A 15792-nucleotide genomic window follows, 5' to 3' on the forward strand; every position below is an offset into this window, starting at 1 on the left:
TTTATTCCCTGTCTATTTAGAGATGTCCTCCAGCACTAGAAAGTCGTAGCATTTTTATAAGCCACACAAACCACAATGTATCACCTCAATTCCCAGCTACTGTGCAGTTTTGGGGTCTTCTGGATGGCAGCAGGTTGGAGCACACTCAGCTAGTTTGCCCTTATTAAACTGTGAAGGTCACTTCTCTGCCAGGATTCATAAACGGTGAGCCCTCGCTTCCCCTCCACAAATGTGTCTCTTCCAGAGCCTTCTGCAATTATGGCTCATTTCCCTAGGTTTCATATGGCAGGCATCTGAACAGAATTAAAAGCATACGCACGTGCAAAAATAATCCGCTTCCCAAGATAGTAAATGCTGAGTTCTATATTAGAACACGCTGTGAGCGCTGACTGGCTAGGGCGTGATTAACCTAATAGGCTTAAAGTTCCACTTGCCATGCACATCTGTCAGGACACGAGCAAAATGCAATCCGGTAATCCACGGGACTGAAGTCCTCGAGAACTGCCCTGTGGCTCACCAGCAGCAGAGGGTTCAAAACTTAGAACAACACCAGAACGGCGGCAGCATCACTACCTCTACACGACGGGGCCAAGGAAGTAAAGAAAGCCGGTTCCAAGTTTAGGACATTGCACCTTGGACTTCAAAGGATTCTGGCTTGGAAACTGCCTGGATGGACTAGTAAGACTGCCTTTTGTTCCTGTTTTGAATACAATTCTCTGAAAATTGTGAGGGTTGCAGATGGGAGATGACTACAGGCTGACATCATGGGATGTACACCTTCCCACAGTGATATTGTTAACAGCGTTGCTAAGAGTGGCATCCAGTTTTTTAAAAAGCCCAAAGCAACTCTGCCAGGATGTCAGGGGCCCAGCGAAAGATGCTCCATCCCTTTGCTGGTTCAAAACTCCACCTGCTATGACTCTGGAGGGGGCTCGTCCCAGGGACAGAGGCCAGAAGAGCAGCAAAGTCCCAGGTGGATCCAATCCGTGGCTGAAAGTCTTTGTCAGCTCACCAGAGATCCCACTTCGGGCAAAAGGAAAGATATGGAAGGACTGATCCCAGAAACCAAAACCTCCCCATCCCAGCTGAACAAAGCACAGAGCTACGTGGCTACAGACGTTCCACTCAAGAGACAGAGTTCCCATGGATCACAAGGGGCGGCCTTTTCTGGGGAAGAGAGTGAGGAAAGCAATACCCGGGAGACTTCCAAATGGGGAAAGAGGCCAAAATGTCACAGGTCGAGCAAACAGGGCCATGACTGCCAAACCATCCTTCCTGCCCACGAGTCTGAAGACAAAGTAGACTTCCCTGAGCCCCTGGTGAAGGCCCACCAGCGTGCTTACACCTATCTGCACACCTGCCTCTCCAAATACGAAGCAGTTATGAGCATCACCCATTGCGCCACGCAGACCCAGGAGCTGCTGCAGCCCATGGTCGGCTTCCTGTTGCTGTGTTTTGATGAGGTCAACCAGCTCTTAGGGGAAATCTCCAAGGATGGAGAAGAGCTCCTCCAGGAAGTTAAGGAGGATCTGGCTTGGCCTTTGAAGAAAAGAGAGCCCCAGGAGCAGCCAGATCTCTTGCAGCAGCTTCTGCAGTACACAGTTAGCAAGCTGCAGGCGCTCAGCGGCACAGTGGCCTCGCTCTCTGACAGCCTCCTGGAGGGCTCCGGCCGCTACTTCCACGGCGCCGCGGGCCACCTGGGAAACAAGCTGTGCAAGAAGAAGGGTGCGGATGAGCACCTCCTCAGGGTTCTGGGGCACCTGGAGAGCTTAGCGAGTGGCCACGGTGACCCTGAAGTGCAGGGCCTACCCTTGTGCTCTGAGGACAGTGGCATCGGTGCTGACAATGAGTGTGTGCAGCTGGCAGACAAACTGGGCAAGCGAGCCAGCTGGGACTTCGTGCTGGAGCCTGCAGAGTGGAGGCCAGCGATTCCACCCACAGTGGAGGCCAAGCTGTCCAGACATACCTGGCAGCAAAGCCCATTCTGGATGGGTTCAGCCAGACCCCAGGACTGCCCGCTCTCCAGGCCCCTTACAGCAAAGGTTCAGCCAGCAGTGCAGGGTGGATCGGGGAGCCCCTGGCCCTCCAGCACAGGCCCAGAAAATACTGCCTCCAGGCCTTGGGGGCTGGGCCAAAGCGCTCCGTGTGATTCCCCTGGGATCAGGATCTCCAGGGAAGCACACTTTCCTAAAGGCTCCAGGTTGATGGACACTCCGCCCCTCAGTGAATGTGAGGACAGCAGCCCAGAGGCGGAGGAAGACAAAGAGAGCTGCCTGAGTCCGCGTGCGGGGCAGGGAAGCGCTTCCCATGCAAGGCCTCGGTCTTCACCTGCCGGTGGTGCCGAAAGCCTATTTCAGCCACACCCCCGGAGGCTTAGGAGCCCCCAGGACGAGGAAATGATTCTGAAGATGAAGGAAGCAATCAGTGAAAGGATCAAGTTTGTCCCCCTGCCCTCTGAGCACCAGGAATGGATCGAGGAAGAGGAGAGAACCATGGTGGCCCCAAGACCGAACACGGCCAGTGACAGCAGGAAGGCCCCCTCAAGGCAGAGGAGGTCCCAATCTGAGGGCTGTCTGAAGAGCCACGTGGAGGACCCCACGCTCCAGGAGCTGTGGAGGGTCCAGAGAGACCTCAGCCAGAGGCTGGAGGCGCTTTGCACCCGGGACACCCGACGGCAGGGGCACAGCCAGAAGCAGGTTCTGCAGCCCAGGGCAACAGCGCTGAGGCCTGACCACTACTGCAAGGTCACCCCAAGCAGCACCATCAGCAAGTTGAAGGCGTCCCTCACCAAGAACTTCAGCATTTTGCCAAGTCAGAGCACCTTGCAGAAATGCTGTCCCCACCCTGAGGGAGAACAGCCCTGGCAGGGAAAAGCTGAGGGGCTTCCAAACGTCATGCCATCAGGTGAGAGGGCCAGTGAGGCTCCCAGGGCCCGGGACTGGAACATCAAGAGCTGTCCTACCAGAACATCGGTCAAGAAACTCATTGAAACTTTCAGTCCCACCGAGGGTCTAAGGACACTGGGGGATTCCAAGGACTCTGGGCCGAGCCCCTGCCCCAGGAAGTGGGGGGTCCCCACCATGCCTCCCAGATTCCCCATTTACAGGGGACTTGCCCCTTTGTATCCAAAGCCTCGAATTTCTCCAGCAGCAGGTGGAGAATCTCTCAGGATAGGCCCAGGCTGGAGGCCCTTTGCTCCCACCTTTCCCCCTCTGCTCACAGCAGAAGCGTCCAAGAGTGAGGACCTCAACTGTGAAACAGAGGAGAACCCAGAGCATCTCCCTCCACCGCCTCTGGAAATCCTGATGGACAAATCATTCACTTCCCTGGAGCCCCCAGAAAACAGCGATCTAGCAGAGAGCTCCCTTGAAGGGACCCACGTGCCAGGGCTGGGAGGGGCCGGCCCCGCCCGGAGAACGTGGGCTTCCCCAAAGCTAAGAGCCGCCATGAGCCCCTCTGACCTGCTGCCCAGCAAAAGCACGGCCACCCTCGCCAGGGCCCGCAGCACAGAACCAGGGAGAAGCAAGAGCGGCTGCAATCCCGGAAAGCTCGCCTTGGACCTCAGTCACCCACCAGCAGCCAGCGGGAACCCAGAGGTGCAGGGCAGCAGGGCTCAGAGTCAGGCACGAGCGGACAGGGCCACAGGCCTCTCCAAGCATCCCCGGAAGGTCATCCACTGGCGCCACTCCAGCCACACATCCGGGCAGGACAGGACCTCGGAGCCCAACCTGGCCAGGCCAATGCGAGGGCCACATTCTCCCGAGGCCCCAAGGCAGAACCAAGACAGAAGCCCCGTGCTGGTCAGGAAGGCCTCTCCCACGAGGGCACACTGGACACCCAGAGTGGACAAGAGGCACCCAAGCGTGCCCTCCACTCACAGACCTGCCCAGCCAAGTGTGCCCTGTGTGCACAGGTCCCCCAGCCCACCGCTCAGCCCTCCAGCGAGCCCCAGGATGCTAAGCCCCCCAACAGTGAAGAAACGAGCCTCCCCTCCCCCCCAGCACAAACTGTCCACCCCTCCCTCGGCAAGCCCACCGGCTCGGCACAAGGTCTCCAGCCCCCCTGCCCAGTGCACAGAAGCCAGTTCCCCTGCCTCTGGCCCCTCCCCATCTCCCCCAGCATCTCCCAGTCAGGGGCCCAAGGAAACAAGAGATTCTGAAGACAGTCGGGCAGCCATGGCCAAAGCATCTGGGAACACATGTTCCATCTTCTGTCCAGCCACCTCCTCTCTGTTTGAAGCTAAGTCACCATTCTCAACAGTACCCCAACTCACCCCACCATCGCTGCCACCTGAAGCTGGAGGTCCTTGTGGGACCCCGACAGGATGCTGGAGGAGCAGCTCAGGGCCACGACTGAGGGCGGACTCACAGCGAGGGACAGCCCTGTGTGCCCTCAACCCTCAGCCTTTCATCAGAAGGACAGCTTCTGACTGCCAGCCGGGCATCCGCCTTCACCTGCCTGTCCCGGGCACCACCAGCGACGCTTGTGAATCCCAGCTTGGCCAGAGCAGGTAAGGAGAGTCCTCGGGCCACAGCCCTGCAGTTATTGGGATAGAGCTGATATGCGCTTAGGCTCATCTGGGTCAGTAGTTTTCAAACTGTGCTCCCAGAGAAGAGCAGCTGGGAGAGGGGTCTAGGAATGTCCTATCTCCCAGTCCCCCATGCTTAAGCAACCGTCTTTCATCTGTTACACACTTCAGGTTCCCGAGAAAGATTTAATTGCAAGGGGCTCTGCTGTACTAAAGATAAAGTTTAAAAGAAAAATTAAAAAAAAAAAAGTTTAAAACAATCAGGTTGGTGCAACCACATGTGCCCCTTATTTTACACTTGGGGAAACTGAGGTGAAGTGACTTGACCCCCAAAGTTGAGTCATTGTCACCTGTCTGGAGCCAGCAGCCTGATTTCTGTCTTTCCTGGTTTACGGCAATAGCCCAGTATCTTAGTGGGACGTGCTCAAATTTTTGGTCCCAGGACTTCTTTAAGCTCTTCAAAATCGAGACCCCCAAGGAGCCTTTGCCTATGTGCATTGCATCTATCGCTTTTTACTGCGTTACAAATTAAAATTGAGAGATGTTTAAAATATTTATTAATTGAAAAAACGACCCCATTCTATGTTAACATAAACTATATCCTAATGAAAAGTAACTATATTTTCCACAATAACAAAAAAATTGAGCGAAAGGAGTGGCACTGTCTTATAGTTTTACAAACCTCTTTAGGGTGTGGGCTTCACAGACAGACACTTGGATTCTCAGACCTTTGTCCACAGTCAATCTGTTGTGATATCACACATCATGTAGTCTGGAAAACTCCACTCTACATTCCTGAAAGAATAAGTGAAAAGGGCACATAACATCTTAGTATTATTATGAAAATAGTTTTGACCACGTGGACACAACCCCCCCGCCCCCCGCCCCCGAAAGGATCTGGGAGGCACCCAGGGGACACACCTTAACAAACAGCGGGTCCTGGAGGTATTGAATATAAAAGTCTGGCTTCCCCATACTCCTGAGGACCTGCCCCCACTTCTCCTGCAATTCAGCCTCATCTCCATCTCCCCTTTCAGAGGAGTGTAGAGCAAGAACAAGACTCTCGGGCTTCCCTGGTGGCGCAGTGGTTGAGAGTCCGTCTGCTGATGCAGGGGACGCGGGTTTGTGCCCCGGTCCGGGAAGATCCCACATGCCGCAGAGCGGCTGGGCCCGTGAGCCATGGCCGCTGAGCCTGCGCGTCCGGAGCCTGTGCTCCGCAACGGGAGAGGCCACAACAGTGGGAGGCCCGCGTACCGCAAAAAAAAAAAAAAAAAAAAAAAAGAACAAGACTCTCCATGAGCACTGAGCACCAGAACCCAGGCGGAAGGGCTGCCATGCCTGCCCTGGGCCGGCTGAGGTCTAAGCGTGCCTTTCTCATGAGGGGCAGCTGACTTGCATGTCCTTGGCCCAGCCCCGCAGACAGGTCTGGGCATGCAGCTACAAGGGGGCGTGACTCAAAGTATAGCCATTGCCTGGGAGTTGAAAGGACTTGAATGGTGGTGTGATAATTTTACAGAGTTTATGGGGACACGCATCTTTTCCCAAATTGTAGCACGGGGAGAAAAATGTAAATCTGAGGTCGATTAAAGAGGAACTCTTATCAATGTGTCTTGATATCATATCAGACAAAGCTCAACCCACAGCAGTCCTTGCTATCTTTGCATTGCCCACAGTTGTGTAAATGAGAAGTTAATTTCTGCCAGAGCGATATGTGTTACAGCCTTCACAGTCTGTCCTGGCATAAATGGTAGTTTTTCACAAAGTACTAGGCAGTCAATTTTAAATAAAGATATTATCTCGGGAAAGTTGTGTATGATTATAGTTATAGAAACTTCCCCAGCCCCTTGAAAGAAATGAAATATTGATTATTTTTGCAAGAATCTTAATGTAACGTTGCTCTTTTCTTAAATCTAAAATGAACTTCCTACAGCACAGTGCCTTTCATCTGAGAACCTCTATAAATGTTATTGCATTATTCCTCACACTAGCCAGTTATTCAGTTATTAGATTTCTAAAACTGTGCCCTTCAGGAGAAGAGCTTGAGAGAACAAGGACAGTAAAATGGCAATAATTAAAAACACTAACATTTTAAAACAGCAGGAGCAATAATAAAGCAACATAAAATTGTTCAAGGAGAAAATATTGCCATTCTTTCAGGTTTCTCCTCGGAATAGGGCGGCCTTAAAGGTTGTTTTATGTCCTGAATCTCAATATTCAGAGAGATGAGGCGGGATGGGGAGTAACTATAGCTTTAAAGAGGGAGGAGGATTTATAAAGAGGAGCCTTCCCAAGGTCACGTGGAAGGTCACAGAATGACTCACAGCCATTCCCGTACCTCCTGGTCAGACCACACGTCTAAGCTGCTCCAGACTGTGAAAATGTGAGCACGTGACGAATGTGATAGGAAAATGCCTGTTCCCCAGACACACACCCCACTCCCCACTCAGCCCTGTAAAATTGGCGTCTGGGAGCAGAAGTGCACCAGCTGTAAGAGGAGGGCTTTTGCGGCTCTGGAGATGAGGAGCATTTTTTTCTGCCCTCCTGCGTATGGGAAACAATGCCAGGGAACTGAGCATGATTCCCCCGAGATCATGCAACAAGACAACAAGCCAGAGAGCCAGAAACTCCTACAGGCTGTTTCCCCAAGCAGGGACTTGCAGGGACAGCCCTACCCATTATATCTCGCAGCCGAGGCAGGCTTGCAGGATGCACTGGGCTGTGTCTGGTGTTGACCCCCTGCAGGTCAGCCTGTGCCGCTTTTTTAGAAAAACTGATGGTGTTGATATCTTCCCCATCTTGGGGCCCAGGGATTGGGCACAGTCCTTGGAGGCTTCCCCAGGCAGCTCTGTTACTGAGCTTCAACTGTTATTTACGTGTTGAATGCCCAGGTGAAGGCACCTGTCTCTATCCAGGTCTCAGTGTGCCCAGACTTGCTCCGCTAAATGCGGTGCTTTTAATTTTGCCAGGACTGGACCAGCCAGTCAGGGTCTCTCTGCAGCCCCCTGACCCCGTTTCCTGGAGACCTGGGCTGCCTGGCTCCCCAGCAGGTCTGGGAACAGGTGGAAACACGGCCATATGGCAACCAAAACAGTCGACCTCCTGGCCTGAGCCTCACACATATGTGGGACCTGGTTGGGGGTGGGGAAGACACAGGTCAAGAACCAAATCCTGCGTCACACGTCGGCGTCGGCCTCCACTGACACTGCGTGCCACGGCCTGTCCTCTGCTCCAGTCTGGGAGCAGCAAAGTGTCATGCCCCCACCCCTGCTCAAAAGGGGCACAGGAAGAAGAAAAAATAAGGTGGGAGCTGTGGCCCACAGATCACTGGGTCCTGCAGGGACTTATGATGGGGCCAGAGGCTGACATAGATGAGACTGGCTCTAAGGAACAGGGTGGGTTCCTCACTGCCTGAAAATCACGTATGACGGCCAGTGTCAGTGTCCACCCCACCTCCCCCCACCATTCCTGCCACCCTGATCTTGTTAGGATCCGAACTCAAACTTGTCCTCCACTGGTTGGACGTCCCACGTAAGCGTAACCACGCAGAGCCGAGCACACTCATAATACAGTCAAGAAGGTGCCGTCACGGGCGGAGAGAAGCGCTTCTGGTCTGTGCATGTGCGGAGCTGGGGCCAGTCCTGGTCCTCAGGTGACTGATGGAGAGGCTCCGAGCCTCAGGTGCCCACCTGTCATATGACAGGGTGGTCCCTCAGGTCCCTTGCTGGCGCGACTTCCTAGTCCTACTACAAAACAGCACCAGTGACAGCCGACAATTTAGTGAGCACCTGTCATATGCTGGTTAGTGTGCGGAGAGTTTTCCAGGCATCATCCAATATTGATAACTTTGAGTGTCCTATGAGATGGGTATTATTACTATCTCCCTTTCACAAAGCAGGAAACTTGAGAATCAGAGAGATCAATCAACATGCTATAGGTCACAGAGCTAGTAAGTGGAAGGGCCAGGACTCGAACCCAGACAGCCAACTCCACCCTCCACGTGGTCTTTGTGAGGCTAGCCTGGCTGCCCGTAGCCAGTGTGGCTTTCCGAGCTGGTCCCCCATCTGGCCTAGGCCTGATCTGTGCTTGTGACCACCCTCCACCCTCAGAGCACATTGGGTGTCCCTCTCTGTTCAGAGCCCCTCTCACTGTGGCACTCAGCAGCTGGGAAGCTCTATTCTAGCCAAATGCCAGGTCTGAGCCAAGCAGTTTTCATTTTATTCCATTCAGGAAAAGGGTGGCAGCTGAGCAAAGCAGGGTTTTTTTTGCTGTTATTGTTGGCGTTATTTTTGATTCAACTAGCTAAGCCTAGCTCTTTATTAAATAAGAAGTGCTCTTAAAACAAAAACAAAATAAAGGCCTGGCTCCCGAGTTCCTGAGGGAGACGCTTTGTTCACAGCAGCAGGATCTGGGCATCCCAAGAGAGAACAGGACTCAGCCTGTCCTCTGAAACGCCAGGAGCTTGGCTCTCACGGTGCCCAGCCACAGCAGACACCCACAAGGACAGCACCAGCAGGCAAAGCTGATATGGAAAGGCAGAGGCCTGGCACCAAGAGTCCACCAGGTCTGTGGGTGACACAGACAGGAGGGCTTGAGAGAGACAGAATGGAGATGGGGCGGGGCCAGAGGAACGAGGAGGGTTTGATTGGCACCTGTGCTTTCTCTCTGCAGCAGCGAGGAGAGCCCCAAGGACACAGAGCCATGGAACAGTCCCTGTGCCCCAGAACTGAAGGGCGGCAGCAGGGGTGCACCGCCCCCAGAGCTCTGCGTGCTGGGCCACGGGCTGCAGCGGGAGGCCAGCGCCAGCCATGCCCAGGACAAGCGCCAGCAGAAGGAAGTGGCCTGATGGGCTGGCTGACTGAGTCACACTGATGTCAGTCACCCCAGAAGGCAAGGGTGATAGCCAAGCGTCAGACAACCCCAGAGAGGGTGGGCCAACCAAACTCCTCCTGAGAGGTAGGAAAGGCCTGGAAAGGGCACTGCCCAGAGGCTCTCCTAAATTCTAAACAATCACTGTTTGCAGTCCTAGATCCTGGTTTGCCTTGGGGTTCAACAACTAACTATAACTTTGGACCCCACAACGACATTCTTTAATCCTTCAAGTGCTGGTCTTAATTTAGCAGGAAACGATATTTACCACGTTCTTCATGAGCCAGGTGTCCTACTTGGGTTCGCTCTGTGAAACCATTTAATTCGTTCAACAATGAATGAAGCAGAGAGCATTCTCCTGGTTTTTGCAGATGAGAAAACCAAAGTACCTCTCGTCCATTCACTCCCCCCGCCCCACCCAGTGCCTTGCCTGAGGTTACACAACTAGGAAGAGAACAGAGTAAAACGTGAACAGGTGTGCCTGGCTCTAGAATCTATTGTCTTTCATTCCTTTTTATTTTTTTGAACATTTCATTTCCCTTGACTGTTCCATTTGCAAGCATACGTATGTACTTGTACAGGTGGAAAGCTTCTTCTTTTTTTTTAAGGTTAAATAGTGGCACAGCTTTTATGTGCCCATCATGAGCTCTGTTTAGAAGCTGACTGCTCCAGAGATAAGAAGCCTGAGGTGGCATTAAGACACACAGCTCCACCCACCCTCCTTCCCAAGCTCAGCTCCAAAGCCCTAAAAGCAAAGCTTCCAGCCCAACAGTGCAGCCCTGCTGCCTCTCCAGCTAAGCCTGTCTCAGAGGCGTATCTCAGATGCTCTACCCCATGCACCCACATGCCTCTCAGACTGAGTGGGTGCAACCGACCCTCGCAAACAAAGCAGCCTATTCTCTGAAACCCGTGGGGGCTGAAGCTCAGAAGGACGTGTGGGTAAGGCAGGCGCGCGCGCGCGCACACACACACACACACACACACACACACACACACACCCTGGTCTCCCCCAGGGACTTCTCTGCCAACTTTATTCCCAGGTCATCGGCAGAACTTCTGCTGGAGTTGAAACTGAAGTGAAGAAGCATTGTTCATGCCCAAAACCTGCTTCTACCAATGAGCTAGATATTCGCTGCAGAATTTGGAATTTTTCCACTGGAGGCTGTGGAGTGCTTTCTATTTAGAAAAGAATTTGCAGTAATTGGGTGATTCAATGCCAGCTCAGTGGGTTGTCAAAAGACGAGAATTCTCACCCACAGGGTACAGCTAAGGGCCAATCCTCCACATCTGCTTCAAAGCTGATTTTTTAAGTTTGGAAAAATTATAGACTTCAAGTCCTTTCTTGTTGAAGTAGATCATGACTCAAGAACATGTTAAACTGGGTCCTGAGGACTAAGCCCCCTCCCCCAGGGATAGGCCATGGCTCCAAGTAAGTGATCCCCACCTTGACTTGTCCAGTTATTCAGTCAGGGGTGACAGGGACAATCTCTGCCAAGGCACTCAGGAACAGTTGATTAAACTACCAAGAGGGACCACAACCCACCCCTCTATTGGGAAATGTCTGTACGCCCCCAGTTAGTGTGTACTAATCCTCAGAGCAGAGCTCAGGCCACAGCAGGGCAGAGCCACACCAAGGGGCTGGAGGCTGGGCCCTGGGAACTGCCTGGGCTGCAGGACACAGGAGGAAATTCAGCCACCCAGGCCCAGGTGAGTGAGTGAGAACAGCCAACTTCAGGTAACTAGCTGGACTGTCCCCCGGCATGGTTAGGCCGGCAGCGTGGGTAACGAGGGCTGGGCCCCGTAGGCTGGCTTTCAGGAAGCAAGCAGTGTGGAGCAATACAGCTCAGAGGTAAGAGAATTGGTCAGAAGGGGGACCTGCCCCGTGCTAGGGTTTCGAGGCCGGCTTCCTGGAGAAAGGAAGGTCTGAAGAAACAAAGCAGAACCCCAGCTGCCGGGAGACTGGACAGGGACCCAGGTGATGAACCTGGGATGCAACGTGGGGATGTAACCCCAGGGATGATCAAAAGTCTAAGTGACTGGATAAGAAGTGGGGGCCAGATCCACGAGAACGGCAAGTTCTGGGTCTCCAGCACAGGTCCCCCCCTTACAGGGTCTTAGAGGTTTGGGGCTGGTTTGAGTGTGTGGGTGTGGCTGAGGGTACCCAGCTACAGTGACATGAGGTAGAAGTGGGCAGCTGGGAGCCAGGCAGCATATTACGTCACGGAGGGGGTCGGCATCAGAGCAAATGCCTTGGAAGGGTCTGGAATGAACCACTGCTGCCTTTATGAGGGTGCCTGGCAGGAGGTTCTCTGAGAGGAGAGGCTCCCCCGACCACCAGCCCAAGCTAGGCTGGTAGAGCACCCACCCCTCCTGTCCTGCAGGCAGCCGCGGAGGGATCCAGGGTGCACAGGATTCCTGCCACTGAGCACCTACTCGTGCCAGGACAGGGCCAGGCTGCTGCCATATATCCTCACATGTGATGTAATGAGAGACCCAGAACCTCTAGGCCCAGGCAGCAGGGACGATGAGCTGCTGGAGCAATCGTGATGCCTAAGGACCCAGAGGCTTCAAGAATCCCAAGTCATCTTCCCAGAGGGGAAAGGGGAGGGGTTGCTGAGGCCAAGGGGCTGGAAGGCAGCAAAGGTCTAAGGTGAAGGAGTGCCAAGCTGACCCCGGAACAGATGAGTCAAAGGTATGTTTTTTGGGCTACAATCCCAACTACCACACTCAGCCCATATTACATGTGAATTCGACTTTGTATAAAAGAAATTAAATCCACCCCAACAGACCATTTGTGTGGCATCCACGGTCTCACCCCTCCTGAGATCAGGCCTTTCCTCAAATCTGTGTCTTTGTCTGTGCCTGGGAGAGCACACTCCCAGTGGCCTTGAGGGGCAAGCCCCACTCCACAGCTTCTCAGATGGGTCACTCTTACCCACCCTCCCCCTCCACCCAAGAATCTCGTGCTTGCCGGGCTCAATCCACTTCCGGTGCTCAAGGGAGAAGGGAGAGCAGGGTGTTTTTGTTTTGTTTTGTCTTGTTTAATTAAGCCAATGGCCCCAACCCATTAAAGACTCATGTGTCTGTTCTTTTTCTTCACAGTTAGAAACCAAGAAGGAATGTTGGGTATAAAGACAAAAGGGCGTCCACATAGGAGATTAATTTAAGAAGTGCGTATTATACCCATATTCTTATTGGGGCCGACTCCTTTCTGGGGGTTTACAGCCATCCTCCATGCACACGGGGACCCCAGAGCCGTGGAGAGGGAGGTGTCCAGCCCCCTCTTTATCCAACACATTAGTAACATAGCAAAGAGTGCTGCCCCGGGGGAAAAACACAATTTTCTAGTTCCATCAAAAGGATTCATGGAGTAAAAAAGCAAATATAATATTCTAGTGGAACAGTGATAGCTTTCTGCAAATATAAATACAATCTTCAAGATGAAATATATCTTCCTTCCGCAGCTTGGTTCTGTGCGGTCGTTCACTCTAAGCAGCATCTATTTTCCTTCCTCACGTCATACACCCAGTTCAGAACCTAAAATAATCCACGTTGATAGAAAATGAAGGGCAGACAAACCAGAGAGACTTTTCCTTCATTGTGAAGTGCTTACGTTTGGCAAGACTTGCCTCATAAACCCTGCAACATGAATGAAAGGGATTTTGAGAAATATATTCTATTTTTCTGAAATAAACCAGCGTTTTGCATGTATCAGAGGAGCTGGTGCCATGAATTATTGTGTCAACATGTTTGTCAATTGATCGTCTGGTTGACTGCGTACAGGCTGCCAACACCCACTCTATCTGCCAAAGCAAAGCTTTTCAAAGGTAATATATTTTTAAGTAGCCCCACATCAAAGTCTGTTGAACTGCCATAAAGTAAATGTGTTCTGAGCCTATATTAACAGAGCATGTTATACTGCACTATGGTTTCCGCCCTGTACCTCCCTGAAGTTTAAATCAAGTGCCATCAATCCATCCAGGTGGTTCTATGAGATGTAATTAAAGATGCGTTGCACAAGCAGGGGAGCAAACAGTTAACGCACTCAGGACTCTGATTCAGTTTTACGGAGGACCCTGGACGCTGCTGGCTTGATTACACTCATGGACTTCAGAAAGTAACTTTATGATAGTCTGAAGGCCCTGCATCAGGTGACCATAGAATTCAACCGACCTGGTAGCCTGGGTTCCGAATGCAGTAATTTCAGACACCCTTGAAGTCAAGCACCCAAGGCAACAATCTGGCTGGAATGGTGGCACTGAGGACTGAGCTAACGTCCCTAGACGAACCTGATAGGCCTGAACTGAAGGAAGAACGAAACAGAAGCAGAAGGAGGAAGAAGGAATGGTGTGGTACATGTGATTGTCACCCTGGGAGCCAGACTTTCTCCCACTCCTGATGGCTGGGCCGGAGGCCTGACACTTCCATCAACCCGCCCCGTGACCTGGCTTATATGGGCTCGTTTCTTCATCTACCCGGCAGTGACAGCAATGCCAATCTACTTATCCTACCCTCTGTAAGACGTGAGCAAACCTGCCTTTTCTAAACCATCTTATGGAGCCATTTGGGGGGACTGAATTCATAATCCCTCTGCCATCTTTGCTTTTAATGTTCATCTCTGCCATCTCTGCACGCTAAGTTTCTGATTAAGAAAAGAACTCAGGACCATTTCCCCCTCCTTCTAGATCTGAGCTTTGATCCTTGGAGAAAGTTAAAAACAGCTGTCAAACTCCGCTAGAATTGACTTCCTTCTTTGAAGGATTCCATGTCTTTCAAAGTGAAAAGACTAAAACATTTAGCTGGCAATCACAACTACATATGTCAAACATACCAAACAGGAAAAAAAGCAGATTAAGTTTCTGAATCTCCTAGTTATTCCCACGTTGAGTCGTAAGTGATCTGTCAGTCAGTTGGTAGGAATGACTGGCATGCCTTCAGAATAGCAGGTTTTACTGGGATAAGACTGGAGTTAATCATAATTATATTTTTTCTCTGTGTTTAACACTCTACTTTTTCAAAATAGAATTATCTACATTGTTTCATTAGATCTTTGGGGGAAAAAATCCTAGGAGATGAGCAAAGCAAGTATTTTTTCAGTGCCTTTTACAGATGAAAAAAAAAGGGAGGCTGAGAGATGTCAGATGTTTTCCTCCAAAGACACATTGCCAGCTAGTGGCAGAACAAGTCGCCTAGCCCCTGGCCAGCCTTGGTTCTAACACCTACTGCAACAATATTTAGATTATTCCAGGGGGCAGCCTAGAGAAAGATACAACAAACTTCTCTGGAAGAAATTCTCAGTTTTCTCCAGTTTTTACAAAAAGGAAATTTTTCATATCCGGCCAAAGTCTAGCTATAGTTTTAGCCATTCCTCTTAAACTAGCTTGGATGGAAGCTCAAAATTTCCAAGAGAATTTAAAAAAATAATAATCCCCTCAATGCACCTTAACCACTCCTCATCTACCGCCCCCCCCACACACACACAGATAAAACTGCCCCTGACATTAAGAAAAAGTCTTGTCAGAAAACTATTTGTGCCTCATTGCCATGACCCCCCCGAAGTGGGCTTCCAGGTGAAACCTTCTGGCAGGAGCAGACAAAGCCTCATTCTGGAGACACCTCTGAGGCTTCACTGTCAGTGTCCCAAAGTGGTAAAAACCAGTGGATGAGACAGAAGGGAAATGCAGACCCTGGGAAACAGATTGCCTTCGTGAAAATTACTTATCTAGCTTTTCTTTCTCCTTTGGAAGGGGAAGGATTGGCTGTGTTTACAAAACCTGGTGACATTCTAAAGCTTTTGTTTAGATAACAGCTTCTGACATCAGCCACAGAGGTGCTGGATCACTTTCTGGATGTAAAAATTCTCAAGGAGAACCCAAAGTGATGCTAATTAATGCTAATTAAGTGATGCTAATGTCAACCCACAGAGAGGTAATTACAAAGCTGTGATTAAAACAAAACAAAACCTTCACATGTTAGAGCCTTCTTCACTGAAACACCAGGTAGTAGGATACAGAGATGCCATAATGCCTCCCTGAGTAAGCCCCAGTAACAATACGGACAAAACTGGACCCCCTGAATGGTCCCTGACTCAGAAACGCCCACCTAGTGAGCAACCTGTATGCACAGTGATGCTGCCCTGCCTGCCTGCCCAGGGGACTCCTGAAGCCCAGCTGGGAACAGGCAGTTAGGACACTGCTTCTGCAACCGGCCTGATCTCCAGCAGATCAGATTCCCAGGCCCCAAGGACCCCGTTGCCTGTCTCCCTCCCTCCTCCAGTCTCCATCCCTCCTCCCCAAGCAAACGTTTCCATCAAACACATTTGGGAAATACTGGCTTCGGGACGCTGACTCTCAAGCGTGCGCGAGCCTGGAAACCTAACAGCCACTAAGAGCACTGGG

General features: G+C 51.6%; 1 protein-coding gene across 1 annotated transcript; it reads left to right on the plus strand.

The window, feature by feature from the left end:
- Positions 1 to 420: 420 nt before the first annotated feature.
- On the plus strand, positions 421 to 13105 carry PCARE (photoreceptor cilium actin regulator). The gene is made up of 2 exons (XM_004268174.3): positions 421 to 4510; positions 9197 to 13105. The coding sequence occupies exons 1-2, from the start codon at positions 765 to 767 to the stop codon at positions 9369 to 9371; spliced, it is 3921 nt and encodes a 1306-aa protein (XP_004268222.1). The 5' UTR covers positions 421 to 764; the 3' UTR covers positions 9372 to 13105.
- Positions 13106 to 15792: the final 2687 nt, after the last annotated feature.

This window comes from Orcinus orca, chromosome 13, assembly GCF_937001465.1.
Source record: "Orcinus orca chromosome 13, mOrcOrc1.1, whole genome shotgun sequence".
Taxonomy (NCBI): domain Eukaryota; kingdom Metazoa; phylum Chordata; class Mammalia; order Artiodactyla; family Delphinidae; genus Orcinus; species Orcinus orca.